This window comes from Conger conger, chromosome 12, assembly GCF_963514075.1.
Source record: "Conger conger chromosome 12, fConCon1.1, whole genome shotgun sequence".
NCBI lineage: Eukaryota > Metazoa > Chordata > Actinopteri > Anguilliformes > Congridae > Conger > Conger conger.
Genome location: NC_083771.1, coordinates 22,878,342 through 22,901,783, shown reverse-complemented (window position 1 = coordinate 22,901,783; position 23,442 = coordinate 22,878,342). Strand labels below are relative to the sequence as shown.

The 23,442-nt window shown below is 40.8% G+C and overlaps 7 protein-coding genes across 7 annotated transcripts; all 7 read left to right on the top strand.

The window, feature by feature from the left end:
* Window positions 1-953: 953 nt before the first annotated feature.
* LOC133142393 (heat shock protein 30-like) lies at window positions 954-1,797 on the top strand. Its single transcript, XM_061263582.1, has one exon. The coding sequence runs from the start codon at window positions 1,016-1,018 to the stop codon at window positions 1,625-1,627; it is 612 nt and encodes a 203-aa protein (XP_061119566.1). The 5' UTR covers window positions 954-1,015; the 3' UTR covers window positions 1,628-1,797.
* A 1,457-nt stretch (window positions 1,798-3,254) lies between these two features.
* On the top strand, window positions 3,255-4,098 carry LOC133142395 (heat shock protein 30-like). The gene has a single exon (XM_061263585.1). The coding sequence runs from the start codon at window positions 3,317-3,319 to the stop codon at window positions 3,926-3,928; it is 612 nt and encodes a 203-aa protein (XP_061119569.1). The 5' UTR covers window positions 3,255-3,316; the 3' UTR covers window positions 3,929-4,098.
* Window positions 4,099-5,555: 1,457 nt separating this feature from the next.
* LOC133142402 (heat shock protein 30-like) lies at window positions 5,556-6,399 on the top strand. The gene has a single exon (XM_061263594.1). The coding sequence runs from the start codon at window positions 5,618-5,620 to the stop codon at window positions 6,227-6,229; it is 612 nt and encodes a 203-aa protein (XP_061119578.1). The 5' UTR covers window positions 5,556-5,617; the 3' UTR covers window positions 6,230-6,399.
* A 1,457-nt stretch (window positions 6,400-7,856) lies between these two features.
* LOC133142439 (heat shock protein 30-like) lies at window positions 7,857-8,696 on the top strand. The gene has a single exon (XM_061263659.1). It carries the CDS (start codon window positions 7,919-7,921, stop codon window positions 8,528-8,530), a length of 612 nt encoding a protein of 203 aa, XP_061119643.1. The 5' UTR covers window positions 7,857-7,918; the 3' UTR covers window positions 8,531-8,696.
* A 1,461-nt stretch (window positions 8,697-10,157) lies between these two features.
* LOC133142394 (heat shock protein 30-like) lies at window positions 10,158-11,001 on the top strand. The gene has a single exon (XM_061263583.1). The coding sequence runs from the start codon at window positions 10,220-10,222 to the stop codon at window positions 10,829-10,831; it is 612 nt and encodes a 203-aa protein (XP_061119567.1). The 5' UTR covers window positions 10,158-10,219; the 3' UTR covers window positions 10,832-11,001.
* Window positions 11,002-12,462: 1,461 nt separating this feature from the next.
* On the top strand, window positions 12,463-13,302 carry LOC133142403 (heat shock protein 30-like). The gene has a single exon (XM_061263595.1). The coding sequence runs from the start codon at window positions 12,521-12,523 to the stop codon at window positions 13,130-13,132; it is 612 nt and encodes a 203-aa protein (XP_061119579.1). The 5' UTR covers window positions 12,463-12,520; the 3' UTR covers window positions 13,133-13,302.
* Window positions 13,303-14,741: 1,439 nt separating this feature from the next.
* LOC133142419 (heat shock protein 30-like) lies at window positions 14,742-15,603 on the top strand. Its single transcript, XM_061263622.1, has one exon. The coding sequence runs from the start codon at window positions 14,822-14,824 to the stop codon at window positions 15,431-15,433; it is 612 nt and encodes a 203-aa protein (XP_061119606.1). The 5' UTR covers window positions 14,742-14,821; the 3' UTR covers window positions 15,434-15,603.
* Window positions 15,604-23,442: the final 7,839 nt, after the last annotated feature.

Genomic DNA, 23,442 nt, shown 5'->3' with positions numbered 1-23,442 from the left:
GGCGGAAAGTATACATGTATTACATTTACGATTCTTTGGTTCAGTTTGGGGATAAGACCTGGGGATATTTTTCATTTAAATTCTTCCAACTTTGCTGAGATTGGACTTCATTGTCATCTTGATCACACTTTCACAAAAGCAGTTAAAAAGCTTGCCCATTAGACTCAAGTACATCCAATGCAAATCATGTAAGGAGATTTTTTAATTAAGGCTAACTTCACAGGCTACACATACTTTTCAAATCTAGAAATTAAGATATTTTGGAAGTATTATCTATTATGTAGGATGGTGTTTGTGCAATGTGATTTCTAGTTTCAATCATGGTTTTAATGATGCGTAACTGTCAATGAGAATAAGTGGCATGACGTAACTTTTACATTGACGGACTGTCAACTGTAATCGTCCTCAGAACAAGTTTAGCACAGAAGTGACCTGGCTCTTTTAATAATAAACATCTAATAGATTGCTTTTCAGTGCACACAATTCTGTTCCAAAAATATATTTACCTGTAAAAATAAGTCATATTTACTGATATTTGACAGGAAATAAAAATATACCACAAAAGTTTCCTAAGAACAGACTGCTGTACACTACTGCAGATAGTGTGAGAATAACAAAGATTCACTGTGTGAAACAAATAAAAAAAACAAAACCCACACAACAAGAGTTTATAAGTTATTATCTATTTTTATATTTAGAAAATGATTTCAGACATGATAGAGGTGCTAATGTCAGTAAGTACAATAACTCTGTGAGCCTGACAAATCTGGCTGGAATCCAGCCCTGTAAGCTTCTTGCTGTACAATGTGACTGCAGTGATGTCATCATTTCTCCACAGGCGACACCCAGTGGAGGACTGTGGAAATGACAGGAATGTTCCGGAAGCGTCTGGAGCTCACAGTGCACCGCTTTAAAAGCCCTGACATTTGACTGCTGGGACACAAACACTCAGAGCTAACTCTGCGCACACTGCAACTTACCAGTAAAGAAGATCAACACCGAGCCCTCAGTGAACATGTTGTGTTCGCACGTATTCCAGCCTTCCCTCAGCCACCTGGTGGATTTCCACTGGCCCGTAGGCAGTCTCTGGTCACAGACACGACCTCTCTGCTTTCAGGAGGAGATGCTGCACAGACACATGCAGGAGATGAAGAACAGTCTGGGCCTCTTGCACACGCTTCAGCACAGGATCTTTCAGGAGATGGACCAAGTCCCAGCCTCTCAGACCATCCAGCCAGTCTCATACAAGCAGGAGAAGGAGGGAGATCACTTTGTCCTCACACTGGACACTCAGGAGTTCACCCCAGGAGACCTGTGTGTCAAGCAGGTGGGAAGGAAGCTACGGGTGTGTGGGAAGACGGAGAAGAAGCAGGAGGATGGAAAGGGCTCCTACTCCTATAAAAGGCAGGAGTTCAGACAGGAGTTTGATCTGCCTGAAGGTGTCAACCCCAATGCGGTGACATGCTCCCTGTTGGACGGCCAGCTCCGGATACAGGCGCCAACGGAGGCACTGTCTGAGGGAGCCCAGAGAGCGGAGCCCATCCACTGCAGCCCCGGTGAGAAGACCCTGCAGATCCAGAGCTCACAGGCAGAGGGCAGCACAGAAGAGACACAGAATCACCAGTAGGGGGCACAACTGCCTAAAGACTGCTGAAATGTGAAACTGTATGCTTTCAATTTTTTATGAAATAGTCCAAAAAATGTCCCTGTTCATTCCTTTAATGTGCATTTTATGTTTCTGATATTGAAGCTGATGTAATCATTTTATATGTCAATAAAATCTGAATTCTAAACCTGTTCCTTTGTGGTTTTGTGATTTCATGATTAATCAGCACTGAACATGAGATCTTTCGTCAATGATCAGTTGAAGCATCCTGAAAGTTATATTATTGATTATAGTTGCACCTAATGGCCAATAAAGACAAAAAAACATTTTCAGTCATAAAGAATCACATTCTTTGTCCTGGTTTTTTAATATTCTGGGGTAAATACATTTTCATCAGTATGCTTGAAGTTTAACTGAATGTAAAATGAAATAAACACATCCAATCATGGCATGCAGTGTAATATTTAAAAAAAACTATATAAATTATACAGTGTTTTTACAAAGAAAACATCGAAGCATGGCTGATCACAGATTGTCCCACTTAGAATCAAAATCTATCAGACATAATTATATTTATTGTGTTGAGATGCAGACACAGTCCTTCGTTCTTGTGTTTAGTACAAATTTTAAATATTTGAAATTATATATCGACTGTTAGTTTGCTCAATGTGTTAACTGTTCAATTTATATTTTTTGGCGGAAAGTATACATGTATTACATTTACGATTCTTTGGTTCAGTTTGGGGATAAGACCTGGGGATATTTTTCATTTAAATTCTTCCAACTTTGCTGAGATTGGACTTCATTGTCATCTTGATCACACTTTCACAAAAGCAGTTAAAAAGCTTGCCCATTAGACTCAAGTACATCCAATGCAAATCATGTAAGGAGATTTTTTAATTAAGGCTAACTTCACAGGCTACACATACTTTTCAAATCTAGAAATTAAGATATTTTGGAAGTATTATCTATTATGTAGGATGGTGTTTGTGCAATGTGATTTCTAGTTTCAATCATGGTTTTAATGATGCGTAACTGTCAATGAGAATAAGTGGCATGACGTAACTTTTACATTGACGGACTGTCAACTGTAATCGTCCTCAGAACAAGTTTAGCACAGAAGTGACCTGGCTCTTTTAATAATAAACATCTAATAGATTGCTTTTCAGTGCACACAATTCTGTTCCAAAAATATATTTACCTGTAAAAATAAGTCATATTTACTGATATTTGACAGGAAATAAAAATATACCACAAAAGTTTCATATGAACAGACTGCTGTACACTACTGCAGATAGTGTGAGAATAACAAAGATTCACTGTGTGAAACAAATAAAAAAAACAAAACCCACACAACAAGAGTTTATAAGTTATTATCTATTTTTATATTTAGAAAATGATTTCAGACATGATAGAGGTGCTAATGTCAGTAAGTACAATAACTCTGTGAGCCTGACAAATCTGGCTGGAATCCAGCCCTGTAAGCTTCTTGCTGTACAATGTGACTGCAGTGATGTCATCATTTCTCCACAGGCGACACCCAGTGGAGGACTGTGGAAATGACAGGAATGTTCCGGAAGCGTCTGGAGCTCACAGTGCACCGCTTTAAAAGCCCTGACATTTGACTGCTGGGACACAAACACTCAGAGCTAACTCTGCGCACACTGCAACTTACCAGTAAAGAAGATCAACACCGAGCCCTCAGTGAACATGTTGTGTTCGCACGTATTCCAGCCTTCCCTCAGCCACCTGGTGGATTTCCACTGGCCCGTAGGCAGTCTCTGGTCACAGACACGACCTCTCTGCTTTCAGGAGGAGATGCTGCACAGACACATGCAGGAGATGAAGAACAGTCTGGGCCTCTTGCACACGCTTCAGCACAGGATCTTTCAGGAGATGGACCAAGTCCCAGCCTCTCAGACCATCCAGCCAGTCTCATACAAGCAGGAGAAGGAGGGAGATCACTTTGTCCTCACACTGGACACTCAGGAGTTCACCCCAGGAGACCTGTGTGTCAAGCAGGTGGGAAGGAAGCTACGGGTGTGTGGGAAGACGGAGAAGAAGCAGGAGGATGGAAAGGGCTCCTACTCCTATAAAAGGCAGGAGTTCAGACAGGAGTTTGATCTGCCTGAAGGTGTCAACCCCAATGCGGTGACATGCTCCCTGTTGGACGGCCAGCTCCGGATACAGGCGCCAACGGAGGCACTGTCTGAGGGAGCCCAGAGAGCGGAGCCCATCCACTGCAGCCCCGGTGAGAAGACCCTGCAGATCCAGAGCTCACAGGCAGAGGGCAGCACAGAAGAGACACAGAATCACCAGTAGGGGGCACAACTGCCTAAAGACTGCTGAAATGTGAAACTGTATGCTTTCAATTTTTTATGAAATAGTCCAAAAAATGTCCCTGTTCATTCCTTTAATGTGCATTTTATGTTTCTGATATTGAAGCTGATGTAATCATTTTATATGTCAATAAAATCTGAATTCTAAACCTGTTCCTTTGTGGTTTTGTGATTTCATGATTAATCAGCACTGAACATGAGATCTTTCGTCAATGATCAGTTGAAGCATCCTGAAAGTTATATTATTGATTATAGTTGCACCTAATGGCCAATAAAGACAAAAAAACATTTTCAGTCATAAAGAATCACATTCTTTGTCCTGGTTTTTTAATATTCTGGGGTAAATACATTTTCATCAGTATGCTTGAAGTTTAACTGAATGTAAAATGAAATAAACACATCCAATCATGGCATGCAGTGTAATATTAAAAAAAAACTACATAAATTATACAGTGTTTTTACAAAGAAAACATCGAAGCATGGCTGATCACAGATTGTCCCACTTAGAATCAAAATCTATCAGACATAATTATATTTATTGTGTTGAGATGCAGACACAGTCCTTCGTTCTTGTGTTTAGTACAAATTTTAAATATTTGAAATTATATATCGACTGTTAGTTTGCTCAATGTGTTAACTGTTCAATTTATATTTTTTGGCGGAAAGTATACATGTATTACATTTACGATTCTTTGGTTCAGTTTGGGGATAAGACCTGGGGATATTTTTCATTTAAATTCTTCCAACTTTGCTGAGATTGGACTTCATTGTCATCTTGATCACACTTTCACAAAAGCAGTTAAAAAGCTTGCCCATTAGACTCAAGTACATCCAATGCAAATCATGTAAGGAGATTTTTTAATTAAGGCTAACTTCACAGGCTACACATACTTTTCAAATCTAGAAATTAAGATATTTTGGAAGTATTATCTATTATGTAGGATGGTGTTTGTGCAATGTGATTTCTAGTTTCAATCATGGTTTTAATGATGCGTAACTGTCAATGAGAATAAGTGGCATGACGTAACTTTTACATTGACGGACTGTCAACTGTAATCGTCCTCAGAACAAGTTTAGCACAGAAGTGACCTGGCTCTTTTAATAATAAACATCTAATAGATTGCTTTTCAGTGCACACAATTCTGTTCCAAAAATATATTTACCTGTAAAAATAAGTCATATTTACTGATATTTGACAGGAAATAAAAATATACCACAAAAGTTTCATATGAACAGACTGCTGTACACTACTGCAGATAGTGTGAGAATAACAAAGATTCACTGTGTGAAACAAATAAAAAAAACAAAACCCACACAACAAGAGTTTACAAGTTATTATCTATTTTTATATTTAGAAAATGATTTCAGACATGCTAGAGGTGCTAATGTCAGTAAGTACAATAACTCTGTGAGCCTGACAAATCTGGCTGGAATCCAGCCCTGTAAGCTTCCTGCTGTACAATGTGACTGCAGTGATGTCATCATTTCTCCACAGGCGACACCCAGTGGAGGACTGTGGAAATGACAGGAATGTTCCGGAAGCGTCTGGAGCTCACAGTGCACCGCTTTAAAAGCCCTGACATTTGACTGCTGGGACACAAACACTCAGAGCTAACTCTGCGCACACTGCAACTTACCAGTAAAGAAGATCAACACCGAGCCCTCAGTGAACATGTTGTGTTCGCACGTATTCCAGCCTTCCCTCAGCCACCTGGTGGATTTCCACTGGCCCGTAGGCAGTCTCTGGTCACAGACACGACCTCTCTGCTTTCAGGAGGAGATGCTGCACAGACACATGCAGGAGATGAAGAACAGTCTGGGCCTCTTGCACACGCTTCAGCACAGGATCTTTCAGGAGATGGACCAAGTCCCAGCCTCTCAGACCATCCAGCCAGTCTCATACAAGCAGGAGAAGGAGGGAGATCACTTTGTCCTCACACTGGACACTCAGGAGTTCACCCCAGGAGACCTGTGTGTCAAGCAGGTGGGAAGGAAGCTACGGGTGTGTGGGAAGACGGAGAAGAAGCAGGAGGATGGAAAGGGCTCCTACTCCTATAAAAGGCAGGAGTTCAGACAGGAGTTTGATCTGCCTGAAGGTGTCAACCCCAATGCGGTGACATGCTCCCTGTTGGACGGCCAGCTCCGGATACAGGCGCCAACGGAGGCACTGTCTGAGGGAGCCCAGAGAGCGGAGCCCATCCACTGCAGCCCCGGTGAGAAGACCCTGCAGATCCAGAGCTCACAGGCAGAGGGCAGCACAGAAGAGACACAGAATCACCAGTAGGGGGCACAACTGCCTAAAGACTGCTGAAATGTGAAACTGTATGCTTTCAATTTTTTATGAAATAGTCCAAAAAATGTCCCTGTTCATTCCTTTAATGTGCATTTTATGTTTCTGATATTGAAGCTGATGTAATCATTTTATATGTCAATAAAATCTGAATTCTAAACCTGTTCCTTTGTGGTTTTGTGATTTCATGATTAATCAGCACTGAACATGAGATCTTTCGTCAATGATCAGTTGAAGCATCCTGAAAGTTATATTATTGATTATAGTTGCACCTAATGGCCAATAAAGACAAAAAAACATTTTCAGTCATAAAGAATCACATTCTTTGTCCTGGTTTTTTAATATTCTGGGGTAAATACATTTTCATCAGTATGCTTGAAGTTTAACTGAATGTAAAATGAAATAAACACATCCAATCATGGCATGCAGTGTAATATTTAAAAAAAACTATATAAATTATACAGTGTTTTTACAAAGAAAACATCGAAGCATGGCTGATCACAGATTGTCCCACTTAGAATCAAAATCTATCAGACATAATTATATTTATTGTGTTGAGATGCAGACACAGTCCTTCGTTCTTGTGTTTAGTACAAATTTTAAATATTTGAAATTATATATCGACTGTTAGTTTGCTCAATGTGTTAACTGTTCAATTTATATTTTTTGGCGGAAAGTATACATGTATTACATTTACGATTCTTTGGTTCAGTTTGGGGATAAGACCTGGGGATATTTTTCATTTAAATTCTTCCAACTTTGCTGAGATTGGACTTCATTGTCATCTTGATCACACTTTCACAAAAGCAGTTAAAAAGCTTGCCCATTAGACTCAAGTACATCCAATGCAAATCATGTAAGGAGATTTTTTAATTAAGGCTAACTTCACAGGCTACACATACTTTTCAAATCTAGAAATTAAGATATTTTGGAAGTATTATCTATTATGTAGGATGGTGTTTGTGCAATGTGATTTCTAGTTTCAATCATGGTTTTAATGATGCGTAACTGTCAATGAGAATAAGTGGCATGACGTAACTTTTACATTGACGGACTGTCAACTGTAATCGTCCTCAGAACAAGTTTAGCACAGAAGTGACCTGGCTCTTTTAATAATAAACATCTAATAGATTGCTTTTCAGTGCACACAATTCTGTTCCAAAAATATATTTACCTGTAAAAATAAGTCATATTTACTGATATTTGACAGGAAATAAAAATATACCACAAAAGTTTCATATGAACAGACTGCTGTACACTACTGCAGATAGTGTGAGAATAACAAAGATTCACTGTGTGAAACAAATAAAAAAAACAAAACCCACACAACAAGAGTTTACAAGTTATTATCTATTTTTATATTTAGAAAATGATTTCAGACATGCTAGAGGTGCTAATGTCAGTAAGTACAATAACTCTGTGAGCCTGACAAATCTGGCTGGAATCCAGCCCTGTAAGCTTCCTGCTGTACAATGTGACTGCAGTGATGTCATCATTTCTCCACAGGCGACACCCAGTGGAGGACTGTGGAAATGACAGGAATGTTCCGGAAGCGTCTGGAGCTCACAGTGCACCGCTTTAAAAGCCCTGACATTTGACTGCTGGGACACAAACACTCAGAGCTAACTCTGCGCACACTGCAACTTACCAGTAAAGAAGATCAACACCGAGCCCTCAGTGAACATGTTGTGTTCGCACGTATTCCAGCCTTCCCTCAGCCACCTGGTGGATTTCCACTGGCCCGTAGGCAGTCTCTGGTCACAGACACGACCTCTCTGCTTTCAGGAGGAGATGCTGCACAGACACATGCAGGAGATGAAGAACAGTCTGGGCCTCTTGCACACGCTTCAGCACAGGATCTTTCAGGAGATGGACCAAGTCCCAGCCTCTCAGACCATCCAGCCAGTCTCATACAAGCAGGAGAAGGAGGGAGATCACTTTGTCCTCACACTGGACACTCAGGAGTTCACCCCAGGAGACCTGTGTGTCAAGCAGGTGGGAAGGAAGCTACGGGTGTGTGGGAAGACGGAGAAGAAGCAGGAGGATGGAAAGGGCTCCTACTCCTATAAAAGGCAGGAGTTCAGACAGGAGTTTGATCTGCCTGAAGGTGTCAACCCCAATGCGGTGACATGCTCCCTGTTGGACGGCCAGCTCCGGATACAGGCGCCAACGGAGGCACTGTCTGAGGGAGCCCAGAGAGCGGAGCCCATCCCCTGCAGCCCCGGTGAGAAGACCCTGCAGATCCAGAGCTCACAGGCAGAGGGCAGCACAGAAGAGACACAGAATCACCAGTAGGGGGCACAACTGCCTAAAGACTGCTGAAATGTGAAACTGTATGCTTTCAATTTTTTATGAAATAGTCCAAAAAATGTCCCTGTTCATTCCTTTAATGTGCATTTTATGTTTCTGATATTGAAGCTGATGTAATCATTTTATATGTCAATAAAATCTGAATTCTAAACCTGTTCCTTTGTGGTTTTGTGATTTCATGATTAATCAGCACTGAACATGAGATCTTTCGTCAATGATCAGTTGAAGCATCCTGAAAGTTATATTATTGATTATAGTTGCACCTAATGGCCAATAAAGACAAAAAAACATTTTCAGTCATAAAGAATCACATTCTTTGTCCTGGTTTTTTAATATTCTGGGGTAAATACATTTTCATCAGTATGCTTGAAGTTTAACTGAATGTAAAATGAAATAAACACATCCAATCATGGCATGCAGTGTAATATTTAAAAAAAACTATATAAATTATACAGTGTTTTTACAAAGAAAACATCGAAGCATGGCTGATCACAGATTGTCCCACTTAGAATCAAAATCTATCAGACATAATTATATTTATTGTGTTGAGATGCAGACACAGTCCTTCGTTCTTGTGTTTAGTACAAATTTTAAATATTTGAAATTATATATCGACTGTTAGTTTGCTCAATGTGTTAACTGTTCAATTTATATTTTTTGGCGGAAAGTATACATGTATTACATTTACGATTCTTTGGTTCAGTTTGGGGATAAGACCTGGGGATATTTTTCATTTAAATTCTTCCAACTTTGCTGAGATTGGACTTCATTGTCATCTTGATCACACTTTCACAAAAGCAGTTAAAAAGCTTGCCCATTAGACTCAAGTACATCCAATGCAAATCATGTAAGGAGATTTTTTAATTAAGGCTAACTTCACAGGCTACACATACTTTTCAAATCTAGAAATTAAGATATTTTGGAAGTATTATCTATTATGTAGGATGGTGTTTGTGCAATGTGATTTCTAGTTTCAATCATGGTTTTAATGATGCGTAACTGTCAATGAGAATAAGTGGCATGACGTAACTTTTACATTGACGGACTGTCAACTGTAATCGTCCTCAGAACAAGTTTAGCACAGAAGTGACCTGGCTCTTTTAATAATAAACATCTAATAGATTGCTTTTCAGTGCACACAATTCTGTTCCAAAAATATATTTACCTGTAAAAATAAGTCATATTTACTGATATTTGACAGGAAATAAAAATATACCACAAAAGTTTCATATGAACAGACTGCTGTACACTACTGCAGATAGTGTGAGAATAACAAAGATTCACTGTGTGAAACAAATAAAAAAAACAAAACCCACACAACAAGAGTTTACAAGTTATTATCTATTTTTATATTTAGAAAATGATTTCAGACATGCTAGAGGTGCTAATGTCAGTAAGTACAATAACTCTGTGAGCCTGACAAATCTGGCTGGAATCCAGCCCTGTAAGCTTCTTGCTGTACAATGTGACTGCAGTGATGTCATCATTTCTCCACAGGCGACACCCAGTGGAGGACTGTGGAAATGACAGGAATGTTCCGGAAGCGTCTGGAGCTCACAGTGCACCGCTTTAAAAGCCCTGACATTTGACTGCTGGGACACAAACACTCAGAGCTAACTCTGCGCACACTGCAACTTACCAGTAAAGAAGATCAACACCGAGCCCTCAGTGAACATGTTGTGTTCGCACGTATTCCAGCCTTCCCTCAGCCACCTGGTGGATTTCCACTGGCCCGTAGGCAGTCTCTGGTCACAGACACGACCTCTCTGCTTTCAGGAGGAGATGCTGCACAGACACATGCAGGAGATGAAGAACAGTCTGGGCCTCTTGCACACGCTTCAGCACAGGATCTTTCAGGAGATGGACCAAGTCCCAGCCTCTCAGACCATCCAGCCAGTCTCATACAAGCAGGAGAAGGAGGGAGATCACTTTGTCCTCACACTGGACACTCAGGAGTTCACCCCAGGAGACCTGTGTGTCAAGCAGGTGGGAAGGAAGCTACGGGTGTGTGGGAAGACGGAGAAGAAGCAGGAGGATGGAAAGGGCTCCTACTCCTATAAAAGGCAGGAGTTCAGACAGGAGTTTGATCTGCCTGAAGGTGTCAACCCCAATGCGGTGACATGCTCCCTGTTGGACGGCCAGCTCCGGATACAGGCGCCAACGGAGGCACTGTCTGAGGGAGCCCAGAGAGCGGAGCCCATCCACTGCAGCCCCGGTGAGAAGACCCTGCAGATCCAGAGCTCACAGGCAGAGGGCAGCACAGAAGAGACACAGAATCACCAGTAGGGGGCACAACTGCCTAAAGACTGCTGAAATGTGAAACTGTATGCTTTCAATTTTTTATGAAATAGTCCAAAAAATGTCCCTGTTCATTCCTTTAATGTGCATTTTATGTTTCTGATATTGAAGCTGATGTAATCATTTTATATGTCAATAAAATCTGAATTCTAAACCTGTTCCTTTGTGGTTTTGTGATTTCATGATTAATCAGCACTGAACATGAGATCTTTCGTCAATGATCAGTTGAAGCATCCTGAAAGTTATATTATTGATTATAGTTGCACCTAATGGCCAATAAAGACAAAAAAACATTTTCAGTCATAAAGAATCACATTCTTTGTCCTGGTTTTTTAATATTCTGGGGTAAATACATTTTCATCAGTATGCTTGAAGTTTAACTGAATGTAAAATGAAATAAACACATCCAATCATGGCATGCAGTGTAATATTTAAAAAAAACTACATAAATTATACAGTGTTTTTACAAAGAAAACATCGAAGCATGGCTGATCACAGATTGTCCCACTTAGAATCAAAATCTATCAGACATAATTATATTTATTGTGTTGAGATGCAGACACAGTCCTTCGTTCTTGTGTTTAGTACAAATTTTAAATATTTGAAATTATATATCGACTGTTAGTTTGCTCAATGTGTTAACTGTTCAATTTATATTTTTTGGCGGAAAGTATACATGTATTACATTTACGATTCTTTGGTTCAGTTTGGGGATAAGACCTGGGGATATTTTTCATTTAAATTCTTCCAACTTTGCTGAGATTGGACTTCATTGTCATCTTGATCACACTTTCACAAAAGCAGTTAAAAAGCTTGCCCATTAGACTCAAGTACATCCAATGCAAATCATGTAAGGAGATTTTTTAATTAAGGCTAACTTCACAGGCTACACATACTTTTCAAATCTAGAAATTAAGATATTTTGGAAGTATTATCTATTATGTAGGATGGTGTTTGTGCAATGTGATTTCTAGTTTCAATCATGGTTTTAATGATGCGTAACTGTCAATGAGAATAAGTGGCATGACGTAACTTTTACATTGACGGACTGTCAACTGTAATCGTCCTCAGAACAAGTTTAGCACAGAAGTGACCTGGCTCTTTTAATAATAAACATCTAATAGATTGCTTTTCAGTGCACACAATTCTGTTCCAAAAATATATTTACCTGTAAAAATAAGTCATATTTACTGATATTTGACAGGAAATAAAAATATACCACAAAAGTTTCATATGAACAGACTGCTGTACACTACTGCAGATAGTGTGAGAATAACAAAGATTCACTGTGTGAAACAAATAAAAAAAACAAAACCCACACAACAAGAGTTTACAAGTTATTATCTATTTTTATATTTAGAAAATGATTTCAGACATGCTAGAGGTGCTAATGTCAGTAAGTACAATAACTCTGTGAGCCTGACAAATCTGGCTGGAATCCAGCCCTGTAAGCTTCTTGCTGTACAATGTGACTGCAGTGATGTCATCATTTCTCCACAGGCGAAACCCAGTGGAGGACTGTGGAAATGGCAGGAATGTTCCGGAAGCGTCTGGAGCTCACAGTGCACCGCTTTAAAAGCCCTGACATTTGACTGCTGGGACAGAAACACTCAGAGCTAACTCTGCGCACACTGCAACTTACCAGTAAAGAAGATCAACACCGAGCCCTCAGTGAACATGTTGTGTTCGCACGTATTCCAGCCTTCCCTCAGCCACCTGGTGGATTTCCACTGGCCCGTAGGCAGTCTCTGGTCACAGACACGACCTCTCTGCTTTCAGGAGGAGATGCTGCACAGACACATGCAGGAGATGAAGAACAGTCTGGGCCTCTTGCACACGCTTCAGCACAGGATCTTTCAGGAGATGGACCAAGTCCCAGCCTCTCAGACCATCCAGCCAGTCTCATACAAGCAGGAGAAGGAGGGAGATCACTTTGTCCTCACACTGGACACTCAGGAGTTCACCCCAGGAGACCTGTGTGTCAAGCAGGTGGGAAGGAAGCTACGGGTGTGTGGGAAGACGGAGAAGAAGCAGGAGGATGGAAAGGGCTCCTACTCCTATAAAAGGCAGGAGTTCAGACAGGAGTTTGATCTGCCTGAAGGTGTCAACCCCAATGCGGTGACATGCTCCCTGTTGGACGGCCAGCTCCGGATACAGGCGCCAACGGAGGCACTGTCTGAGGGAGCCCAGAGAGCGGAGCCCATCCACTGCAGCCCCGGTGAGAAGACCCTGCAGATCCAGAGCTCACAGGCAGAGGGCAGCACAGAAGAGACACAGAATCACCAGTAGGGGGCACAACTGCCTAAAGACTGCTGAAATGTGAAACTGTATGCTTTCAATTTTTTATGAAATAGTCCAAAAAATGTCCCTGTTCATTCCTTTAATGTGCATTTTATGTTTCTGATATTGAAGCTGATGTAATCATTTTATATGTCAATAAAATCTGAATTCTAAACCTGTTCCTTTGTGGTTTTGTGATTTCATGATTAATCAGCACTGAACATGAGATCTTTCGTCAATGATCAGTTGAAACATCCTGAAAGTTATATTATTGATTATAGTTGCACCTAATGGCCAATAAAGACAAAAAAACATTTTCAGTCATAAAGAATCACATTCTTTGTCCTGGTTTTTTAATATTCTGGGGTAAATACATTTTCATCAGTATGCTTGAAGTTTAACTGAATGTAAAATGAAATAAACACATCCAATCATGGCATGCAGTGTAATATTTAAAAAAAACTATATAAATTATACAGTGTTTTTACAAAGAAAACATCGAAGCATGGCTGATCACAGATTGTCCCACTTAGAATCAAAATCTATCAGACATAATTATATTTATTGTGTTGAGATGCAGACACAGTCCTTCGTTCTTGTGTTTAGTACAAATTTTAAATATTTGAAATTATATATCGACTGTTAGTTTGCTCAATGTGTTAACTGTTCAATTTATATTTTTTGGCGGAAAGTATACATGTATTACATTTACGATTCTTTGGTTCAGTTTGGGGATAAGACCTGGGGATATTTTTCATTTAAATTCTTCCAACTTTGCTGAGATTGGACTTCATTGTCATCTTGATCACACTTTCACAAAAGCAGTTAAAAAGCTTGCCCATTAGACTCAAGTACATCCAATGCAAATCATGTAAGGAGATTTTTTAATTAAGGCTAACTTCACAGGCTACACATACTTTTCAAATCTAGAAATTAAGATATTTTGGAAGTATTATCTATTATGTAGGATGGTGTTTGTGCAATGTGATTTCTAGTTTCAATCATGGTTTTAATGATGCGTAACTGTCAATGAGAATAAGTGGCATGACGTAACTTTTACATTGACGGACTGTCAACTGTAATCGTCCTCAGAACAAGTTTAGCACAGAAGTGACCTGGCTCTTTTAATAATAAACATCTAATAGATTGCTTTTCAGTGCACACAATTCTGTTCCAAAAATATATTTACCTGTAAAAATAAGTCATATTTACTGATATTTGACAGGAAATAAAAATATACCACAAAAGTTTCATATGAACAGACTGCTGTACACTACTGCAGATAGTGTGAGAATAACAAAGATTCACTGTGTGAAACAAATAAAAAAAACAAAACCCACACAACAAGAGTTTATAAGTTATTATCTATTTTTATATTTAGAAAATGATTTCAGACATGATAGAGGTGCTAATGTCAGTAAGTACAATAACTCTGTGAGCCTGACAAATCTGGCTGGAATCCAGCCCTGTAAGCTTCTTGCTGTACAATGTGACTGCAGTGATGTCATCATTTCTCCACAGGCGACACCCAGTGGAGGACTGTGGAAATGACAGGAATGTTCCGGAAGCGTCTGGAGCTCACAGTGCACCGCTTTAAAAGCCCTGACATTTGACTGCTGGGACAGAAACACTCAGAGCTAACTCTGCGCACACTGCAACTTACCAGCAAAGAAGATCAACACCGAGCCCTCAGTGAACATGCTGTGTTCGCACGTATTCCAGCCTTCCCTCAGCCACCTGGTGGATTTCCACTGGCCCGTAGGCAGTCTCTGGTCACAGACACAACCTCTCTGCTTTCAGGAGGAGATGCTGCACAGACACATGCAGGAGATGAAGAACAGTCTGGGCCTCTTGCACACGCTTCAGCACAGGATCTTTCAGGAGATGGACCAAGTCCCAGCCTCTCAGACCATCCAGCCAGTCTCATACAAGCAGGAGAAGGAGGGAGATCACTTTGTCCTCACACTGGACACTCAGGAGTTCACCCCAGGAGACCTGTGTGTCAAGCAGGTGGGAAGGAAGCTACGGGTGTGTGGGAAGACGGAGAAGAAGCAGGAGGATGGAAAGGGCTCCTACTCCTATAAAAGGCAGGAGTTCAGACAGGAGTTTGATCTGCCTGAAGGTGTCAACCCCAATGCGGTGACATGCTCCCTGTTGGACGGCCAGCTCCGGATACAGGCGCCAACGGAGGCACTGTCTGAGGGAGCCCAGAGAGCGGAGCCCATCCACTGCAGCCCCGGTGAGAAGACCCTGCAGATCCAGAGCTCACAGGCAGAGGGCAGCACAGAAGAGACACAGAATCACCAGTAGGGGGCACAACTGCCTAAAGACTGCTGAAATGTGAAACTGTATGCTTTCAATTTTTTATGAAATAGTCCAAAAAATGTCCCTGTTCATTCCTTTAATGTGCATTTTATGTTTCTGATATTGAAGCTGATGTAATCATTTTATATGTCAATAAAATCTGAATTCTAAACCTGTTCCTTTGTGGTTTTTTGATTTCATGATTAATCAGCACTGAACATGAGATCTTTCATCAATGATCAGTTGAAGCATACCGAAAGTTATATTATTGATTATAGTTGCATCTAATGGCCAATAAAGACAAACAAACATCTTCAGTCATAAAGAATCACATTCTTTGTCCTGATTTTTGAATATTCAGGGGTAAATACATTTTCATCAGTATGCTTGAAGTTTAACTGAATGTAAACTGAAATAAACACATCCAATCATGGCATGCAGTGTAATATTTAAAAAAACAATATCAATTATGCAGTGATTTTACAAAGAAAACATCGAAGCATGGCTGATCACAGATTGTCCCACTTAGAATCAAAATCTATCAGACATAATTATATTTATTGTGTTGAGATGCAGACACAGCCCTTCGTTCTTGTGTTTAGTACAAATTTTTAATATTTGAAATTATATATCGACTGGTTGTTTACTCAATGTGTTAACTGTTCAATTTATATTTTTTGGCGGAAAGTATACATGTATTACATTTACGATTCTTTGGTGCAAGTTGGGGATAAGACTTGGGTTTCTTTTTAATCTAAAGTCTTCCAACTTGGCTGAGATTGGACTTAATTGTCATCTTGATCACTTTTAAAAAAGCAGTTAAAAAGCTTGTCCATAAGACTTCAAGTACATCCAATGCAAATCATGTTAGGAGATTGTTTAATTAAGGCTAACTTCACAGGCTACACATACTTTTCAAACATAAAAATTAAGATATTTTGGAATTATTATCTATTATGTAGGATGGTGTTTGTGAAATGTGATTTCTAGTTTCCATCATGGTTTCAGTGATGTGTAACTGTCAATGAGAATAAGTGGCAACACGTAACTTTTAGATTGACGGACTGTCAAGTGTAATCTTCTTCAGAACAAGTTTAGCACAGAAGTGACCTGGCTCTTTTAATAATAAACATCTAATACATTGCTTTTCAGTGCACACAATTTTGTTCCAAAAATATATTTACATGTAAAAATAAGTCATATTTACTGATATTTGACATGAAATTAAAATATACGGCAAAAGTTTCATATGAACAGACTGCTGTTCACTACTGCAGATAGTGTGAGAATAACAAAGATTCACTGTGTGAAACAAATTTAAAAAACAAAACCCACACAACAAGAGTTGATAAGTAATTATCCATTTTTATATTCACAAAATGATTTCAGACATGCTAGAGGTGCTAATGTCAGTAAGTACAATAACTCTGTGAGCCTGACAATTCTGGCTGGAATCCAGGCCTGTAAGCTTCCTGCTGAACAATATGACTGCAGTGATGTCATCATTTCCCCACAGGCAACACCCAGTGGAGAACTGTGGAAATGACAGGAATGTTCCGGAAGCGTCTGGAGCTCACAGTGCACCGCTTTAAAAGCCCTGACATTTGACTGCTGGGACACAAACACTCAGAGCTAACTCTGCGCACACTGCAACTTACCAGCAAAGAAGATCAACACCGAGCCCTCAGTGAACATGCTGTGTTCGCACGTATTCCAGCCTTCCCTCAGCCACCTGGTGGATTTCCACTGGCCCGTAGGCAGTCTCTCCTCTCACCTCTCCCTGTCCCTCCCTACCTCCCTGTAAACCTTAATTGTTTACTGTGATATTTACTTGTATATTAGGATGTTTTGTTTGGCTAGGTAAGCAGTTTGGTCATAAATTTGTGTGTTGCGGAACTATGAAAAATGGCGGCACGGATGGTGCAGTGGGTAGCACTGCTGCTTCACAGCAAGGAGGTCCTGGGTTTGAATCCCCGTCGGCCGGGGCCTCTCTGTGCAGAGTTTGCATGTTCTCCCCGTGTCTGCGTGGGTTTCCTCCCGGTACACCGGTTTCCTCCCACAGTCCAAAGACATGCAGGTTAGGCTGATTGGAGAGTCTTTATTGCCCATAGGTGTGAGTGAATGGTGTGTGTGCCCTGTGATGGACTGGCGACCTGTCCAGGGTGTATTCCTGCCTTTCATCCAATGTATGCTGGGATAGGCTCCAGCCCCCCTGCGACCCTGTTCAGGATAAGTGGGTTAAGAGTGCCCAGACGCAGACCAGAGAGTATGCAAAAACATTGTCTTTAATCAGTCCAGAATCAAGCCAGTTAAACACAGTTCAAACAAAGAATCGAGATGCAAAAGAATGGTCAAAAAACAAAGCAGGGGTCTATAATCCGAGAGTCACAGGCTGAAGTACAAAAAGGGCTAGGAAAACCAAATAATCAAATAAGCAGACAAAACAGAAGCATAAGGCAAACTGCCAAAGGGTGTCATTCTTGAATCTCAAATATACAGGCTTACTATGAATCAGCGACTGGATATTGATCAATGTTCTGACAAAGAACAATGCAGAGACTGGGGTTTAAATAAATGAGGGAAGTTGACAAACTGGGCGGGGCATGGGAGTGAGGTGGGCTAAACAAGTGGACAACAGGTGGGGAACATAATAAGGTAATGATACAATAACAAGGGGGATACGCTGACTGGATGCACATAGACCAACACGTAACATAGACGGCTCCGGATTAGGGGGTAGACATTTGCATAGAGTTAGGAGACGTAGTGACAGTGAGAGGCAGGTGCGAACATTTGGCTGAAACTAAGCAAGTAATCAGTGATAGAACAGAGAGGCGGAGATACAGAGCTGACTAGAAACGGGAGATAATCGTTAGTAAGTTACGTGTATAAATCTAAATACCCTAAATAAGTGACTGTTAGTTTATTAGTTAGACAGACAGTAAGTGTGTTAATATAATTGATACTGTACAATATCTATATTAATAGTTATTTGTAAGTATAGTGCTATACAACATTAAGTAGCAAGGAAAGCAGGAAGAAAGGAAATGCGATCCTGGGAAGGAATCATGGGAAACCTCCGGAAATCTCCGATATAACCCGAATAGTGCAACAAGCAGACAGGGGAGTGACTATGGCTCAAAAACATCCTGACACAGGCATAACAGGGGATGACAAAATGCAATGAACAGTAATGGGTGATAATAGAAAACCAGATATGATAATGAAAAATGATAAATTACAAGAAATAAACAAATAAACTAACAGACAGAACTAGAAACATAACAGGTACAGCTGTATTCAAGAAAATAGCAGTAAAACATCAGTAACCTGATGAACCACTGTTATTAGTAGTTGTGATAGTTCTGCATGGCAAATAATTTATTTGACATGCATGACATGTTTTGAGTAATTGACTCATTCATTGAAAAGGGCGTTTTCAAAATAATAGAATGAATTAATTAGAGAATTCATTCATTCTGTGAAAAAACAGGTGTCATTAATTGTCTTGTATTAAGGAAGAAGGAAGCAAATGTTCCACACATTATTATAAAATATATTTCCTTCTGAATTGCTAATTAAAATGGGCCGTTCCAAACATTGTTTGGAGGAACAACGTCATTTCATTAAAAAGCTGATCGGAGAGGGGAAAATGTATAAAGAAGTGCAGCAAATTATAGGATGCTCAGCTAAAATGATCACAAATGCTTTTAAATGGCAACAAATCCCGAAACACGTGGAAGAAAACGAGCAGAACGGAACAAAGAATAGTCAGAATGGCAAAGATTCAGCCATTCATCAGCTCCAGAAAGATCAAAGAGGATCTACAATTAACTGTAAGTGCTGTTACAGTCAGAAGATGTTTGTTTGAAGCTAAGCTATCCAAGAAGCCCCGTAAAGCACCGTTGTTGAAAAAAGGGCATGTGCAGAATCGGTTAAAATTAGCCAACGCACACATTGATTGGTCCAAAGGGAAATGGCGTAACATTCCATGGACTGATAAGAGCAAAGTCGTTCTTCCTGGGTCAAGTGGTCGTCAACAGTACGTCCCTGAAATGGGTGTTTCAACAAGACAACGACCCCAAACACACGAGTAAGTGAACAACATCTTGGTTCCAGACAAAAAGGATAGAGGCAATGGAGTGTCCAGCTCAATCCCCCAACCTCAACCTCTAAAACTTGTGGGGTGCATTAAAAATGCAGTTTCTGAAGCAAAACCCAAAGATTCACAGGAACTGTGAAATGTAGTTTGTTCATCCAGGGCTGAAATACCTGTTCCTAGGGGCCAGAAGTTCTTCAGTTTATAAGTAAGTGTTTGAGTTTGAAGAGAAAAATAACAACACTGCCATTTTATTGAACAGATTAATATTCCTAATCTTCCTCCTGAAAAAGAATAACGCTTGCTTTGATTTGGAATTGAATGTGTAATGTTTCCACTACATTTGAAATATGGAACTAAAAGCTGTTGAAAAGTGTTTGCACTTTATTCACTTTTTTTAACACACTGCTATTTATTGGAACACAACTGTATGTATGTATGTATGTATGTACAGGTACCGCAACGCGGACAACAATGATAAATCCTCCAGAGAAATTCTAAGTAAACAATGGAGATTCTATTGACATTTCTCAGACTTGGCACATGGTTTGCTGGACCCTTGCCGTGAAAAGGACACTGGCATTACCTTATTTCATGTAGTATATGGATTTCCAAAATGAAGAGAAGGCGAGGTCCCCCCATGCTTGTTTTGCCAGCCACATGTTGAAAAATAAGCAATATGTCAGTTGTCCTTACTCCTGGTCCTAGAGAACCATATGTGCTGGTTTTTGTTTTCGCTTAATATCAGCAACCAATTTCGGCTCAAGAAGCCAGGTGAGTTAACAGTGTAATAAACTGGTTTAATTGATAACTTAAGTGCTGGGTAACAACATTAGGCTTGGGTCAATGGTCATTTCTAGAATTTGGTACTTGGACTTCAAGATTTTGCTCATAATCATGGTTCCTCCAATAGTGGCCAGTTGTCAATGTATAACAGTGACCTTTGAAGCAAACAAACGGGACCTGCACGGGGATCGAATCCACAACCTTGCGGTTATGAGCACCACGCTCTAACTAACTGAGCTAACCAGCCTTTGTGCTTTAGCTGAAAAGGGCCAGAATGTTTAGGCATTATAATTTCATTAAATAAATAATAACTCTTACTAATGTGAAAATTAAGCTTACAGCGAAAATGATTTGAAGCCACAGAAGGCTGTATGGGTTGTTGGACTATGGGTATGACTTTCCACATAGGGTGCGTGAGGTCCCCAGTTCCATTCAACCGACCATACATTTCCCAATCTGCAATAGCGACTGTGGCCAGTGTGCATTTGTTTTGGCTTTGTTTGATAATACCTCACATGAAAAATACACCAGTTTCACATTATGGTCTCATTTCAGAAGGGCTGGCCAGGTTGACTTCCTTTTATGGAAGTCTTGCTTGGTTTACATAAATGAGCAGGTGGATAAAACAGGAAGCTCTGCATGTTTGTAACATTGCACAGAAAACCGTTTCCAAGAAGTAGTCTATGACGTGTATTAACTGATGTGGAGGTAAACCATCATCATTATCTACATTCGGGTCTTATCTACACTAGTGGTAAAACATCTTGCGAAAGCAACATCATTATAATTGCATGCTATTTTACTGTAAATGTAGAGGTATCACACAGTAGTCTGAAAGCTAATGTTCAGCTTTCCAGCAAAATTGGATAAATAGATAAAACGTCTTGTGTTGTGTGAATTTAGAGTGTAATAGACACTAATGTAAAATAGTATCAGTGTTACAAGATTTGTAAAACTGATAGATGGTGGGTTTAATGTCCCTCCAGTTGAAATCTGAATTGGTTTTGTCATTAGAGAACAATACATCAAGTGTGAAGACCAGTGCAGAAAGTTCTGGTAAGTCTCTCCAAAACGTGGGACATGTGAGTTGTTTAATTTTTCTGCTGGTTGTAATGTTCCCTGAGTGAAAGAATAATTAAATAATTAATTTCAGTGTAATATGAAAATATTCAGATATTTTGATCACTTTATTTTCGCTTAGGTTGTTCTGGGAACAAGACGTAAGTAGGGAAACTGTCACGTTTCAGGTCTGTCTCACCATGTTTTATGTTGATTTATGTTTATTCATGTTGTCTTAGTCACGTAGTGTTTTATCATGTATTATGTTGTCTAGGTTCGTCATGTTGTTTAGTTATGTTTCGTTACGATTTATTTTCTTGTCATGTCTAGTTATGTTATCGTACGATTTTATTACCTGGTTATGTTGAGTGATTATCGTCTTAGTTTCGCTTTGTGTTATGTTTCGATGCATGTTTATTGTTACGTTAACTGGTCGTTGTTATGCATACACTTTTACATGTTTTTCCGCAAACCTTGCGTTCCGCCTTTTCTCTCTCTCTCTCTCTCTCGTTCTGTCCTTCACTCCCCTAATGTTCTATTTGCCTATTTACTAAAACTACTAACGCTAGATCAGGATTGGGTAGAAACTAACAAGACTAATCATGTGTTCATGTTACCTTACGTTTCTCGTGCATGTCATTTACTAATTTACTAATGCTAGGGCAGGATAGGTTTATTACTAACGATTACTAATCTCCTTGTTAAACTTGTCATCCATCGCACCTGTTTTCCATTTCCTTGCTACGCTCTAACTAATTGTCTACACCTGTCTACACCTGCATTTATAGCCCAGTCGCGCAACTGTTCACTGCGAAATTGTCTGCCTCTGTCTTTTCACGCAACTCTTGAGCATTACTTACAGTTTGATTACACGTTACGATCCACGCCTGTTTACTGACCATCGACTATTGATTTCTGTTTTGTGACATTCGTTTTGTTTCTCGACTACGTCCCCGCCTACCGTTTTTGTACTTTTGCCCCGCTGATTGTTTCATGGTTTCGACTCCCGCTTCGTCCACGACTACGCCTCTGCCTGCCGTCCGTCTGTTCATCTGCCCCGCTGACAGCTCTCCTGCTACCGGACCTCCCTGCACGCCTACCGACTACGAGATTGCCTCTTCCCTCGGCACCGTGCTTTTTGTTTGTTTTGTATTTGTTTGGCTGGATCTACGTGTATGGACTTTGCTCGTGTTGACTACTCTCCTGGGATTCGTCCCGAATAAAGCCCTGAGGGGTCTTTATATTACTATTGTTTCTGAGTCGTGCATTTTGGGTCCAACCCCCACGCACCCGTCTCAGAACAATTTCGCCAAGATGGACCCTGCTGACTCTACTGCCATGTTCTACGCCCTCCAGGAACAAGGAGCCATCGTCCGGCAGCATTCACAAGGAATCTCCGAACTTCATCTGGAGATTCGTGAACTGTGCGCGGAGATGAGGAGGCTTGCCGTCGCGGTCCTACCACAACCACGAGAGGAGCCTTCCCACCCACCCACATCCCCAGCGCTCAACCCCACGGGAACCTGCCAATTCCGAGAGCCCCAACAACCCCCTCCGGAGAGGTTTGGTGGAGAACCTGAGAGGTGCAAGGCTTTCCTTCTACAATGCGACTTCGTGTTCAGGCAACAGCCCCAGACCTACAACAGCGACGACCGTCGGATTGGCTACGTGATGGGGCTACTCAAGGGGAGGGCGTTGGACTGGGCTACGGCGGTGTGGTCCGGGGATTCATTCCCTCCTCTTTACCCAGTCTTCGCCGATGAGATTCGGAAGGTCTTCCAACACGCATCCAGCGACCAGGAGCCATCCCAGAGACTGATTGCTCTGCGCCAAGGACGGAAGACCGCGGCAGACCACTCCATCGACTTCCGCACCCTCGCGGCGGCTACTAGCTGGAACGATGCGGCGTTGGCAAATCTCTTCCTGGCCAGCCTGAGTGAGACGGTCCAGGACGAGTTGGCGCGACTGGACCCCATCACCCAGTTCGACCAGCTCGTGCGCACCACGATCCGCCTGGACAACCGTGCCAGACAACGTCGGTCGGAGAGACCGATCCTTCCTGGCAACCATT

What these genes read in the sequence shown, in the direction of transcription:
- LOC133142393 (XM_061263582.1), top strand. Translation starts at nt 1,016, where the DNA reads ATGTTGTGTTCGCACGTATTCCAGCCTTCCCTCAGCCACCTGGTGGAT.
- LOC133142395 (XM_061263585.1), top strand. Translation starts at nt 3,317, where the DNA reads ATGTTGTGTTCGCACGTATTCCAGCCTTCCCTCAGCCACCTGGTGGAT.
- LOC133142402 (XM_061263594.1), top strand. Translation starts at nt 5,618, where the DNA reads ATGTTGTGTTCGCACGTATTCCAGCCTTCCCTCAGCCACCTGGTGGAT.
- LOC133142439 (XM_061263659.1), top strand. Translation starts at nt 7,919, where the DNA reads ATGTTGTGTTCGCACGTATTCCAGCCTTCCCTCAGCCACCTGGTGGAT.
- LOC133142394 (XM_061263583.1), top strand. Translation starts at nt 10,220, where the DNA reads ATGTTGTGTTCGCACGTATTCCAGCCTTCCCTCAGCCACCTGGTGGAT.
- LOC133142403 (XM_061263595.1), top strand. Translation starts at nt 12,521, where the DNA reads ATGTTGTGTTCGCACGTATTCCAGCCTTCCCTCAGCCACCTGGTGGAT.
- LOC133142419 (XM_061263622.1), top strand. Translation starts at nt 14,822, where the DNA reads ATGCTGTGTTCGCACGTATTCCAGCCTTCCCTCAGCCACCTGGTGGAT.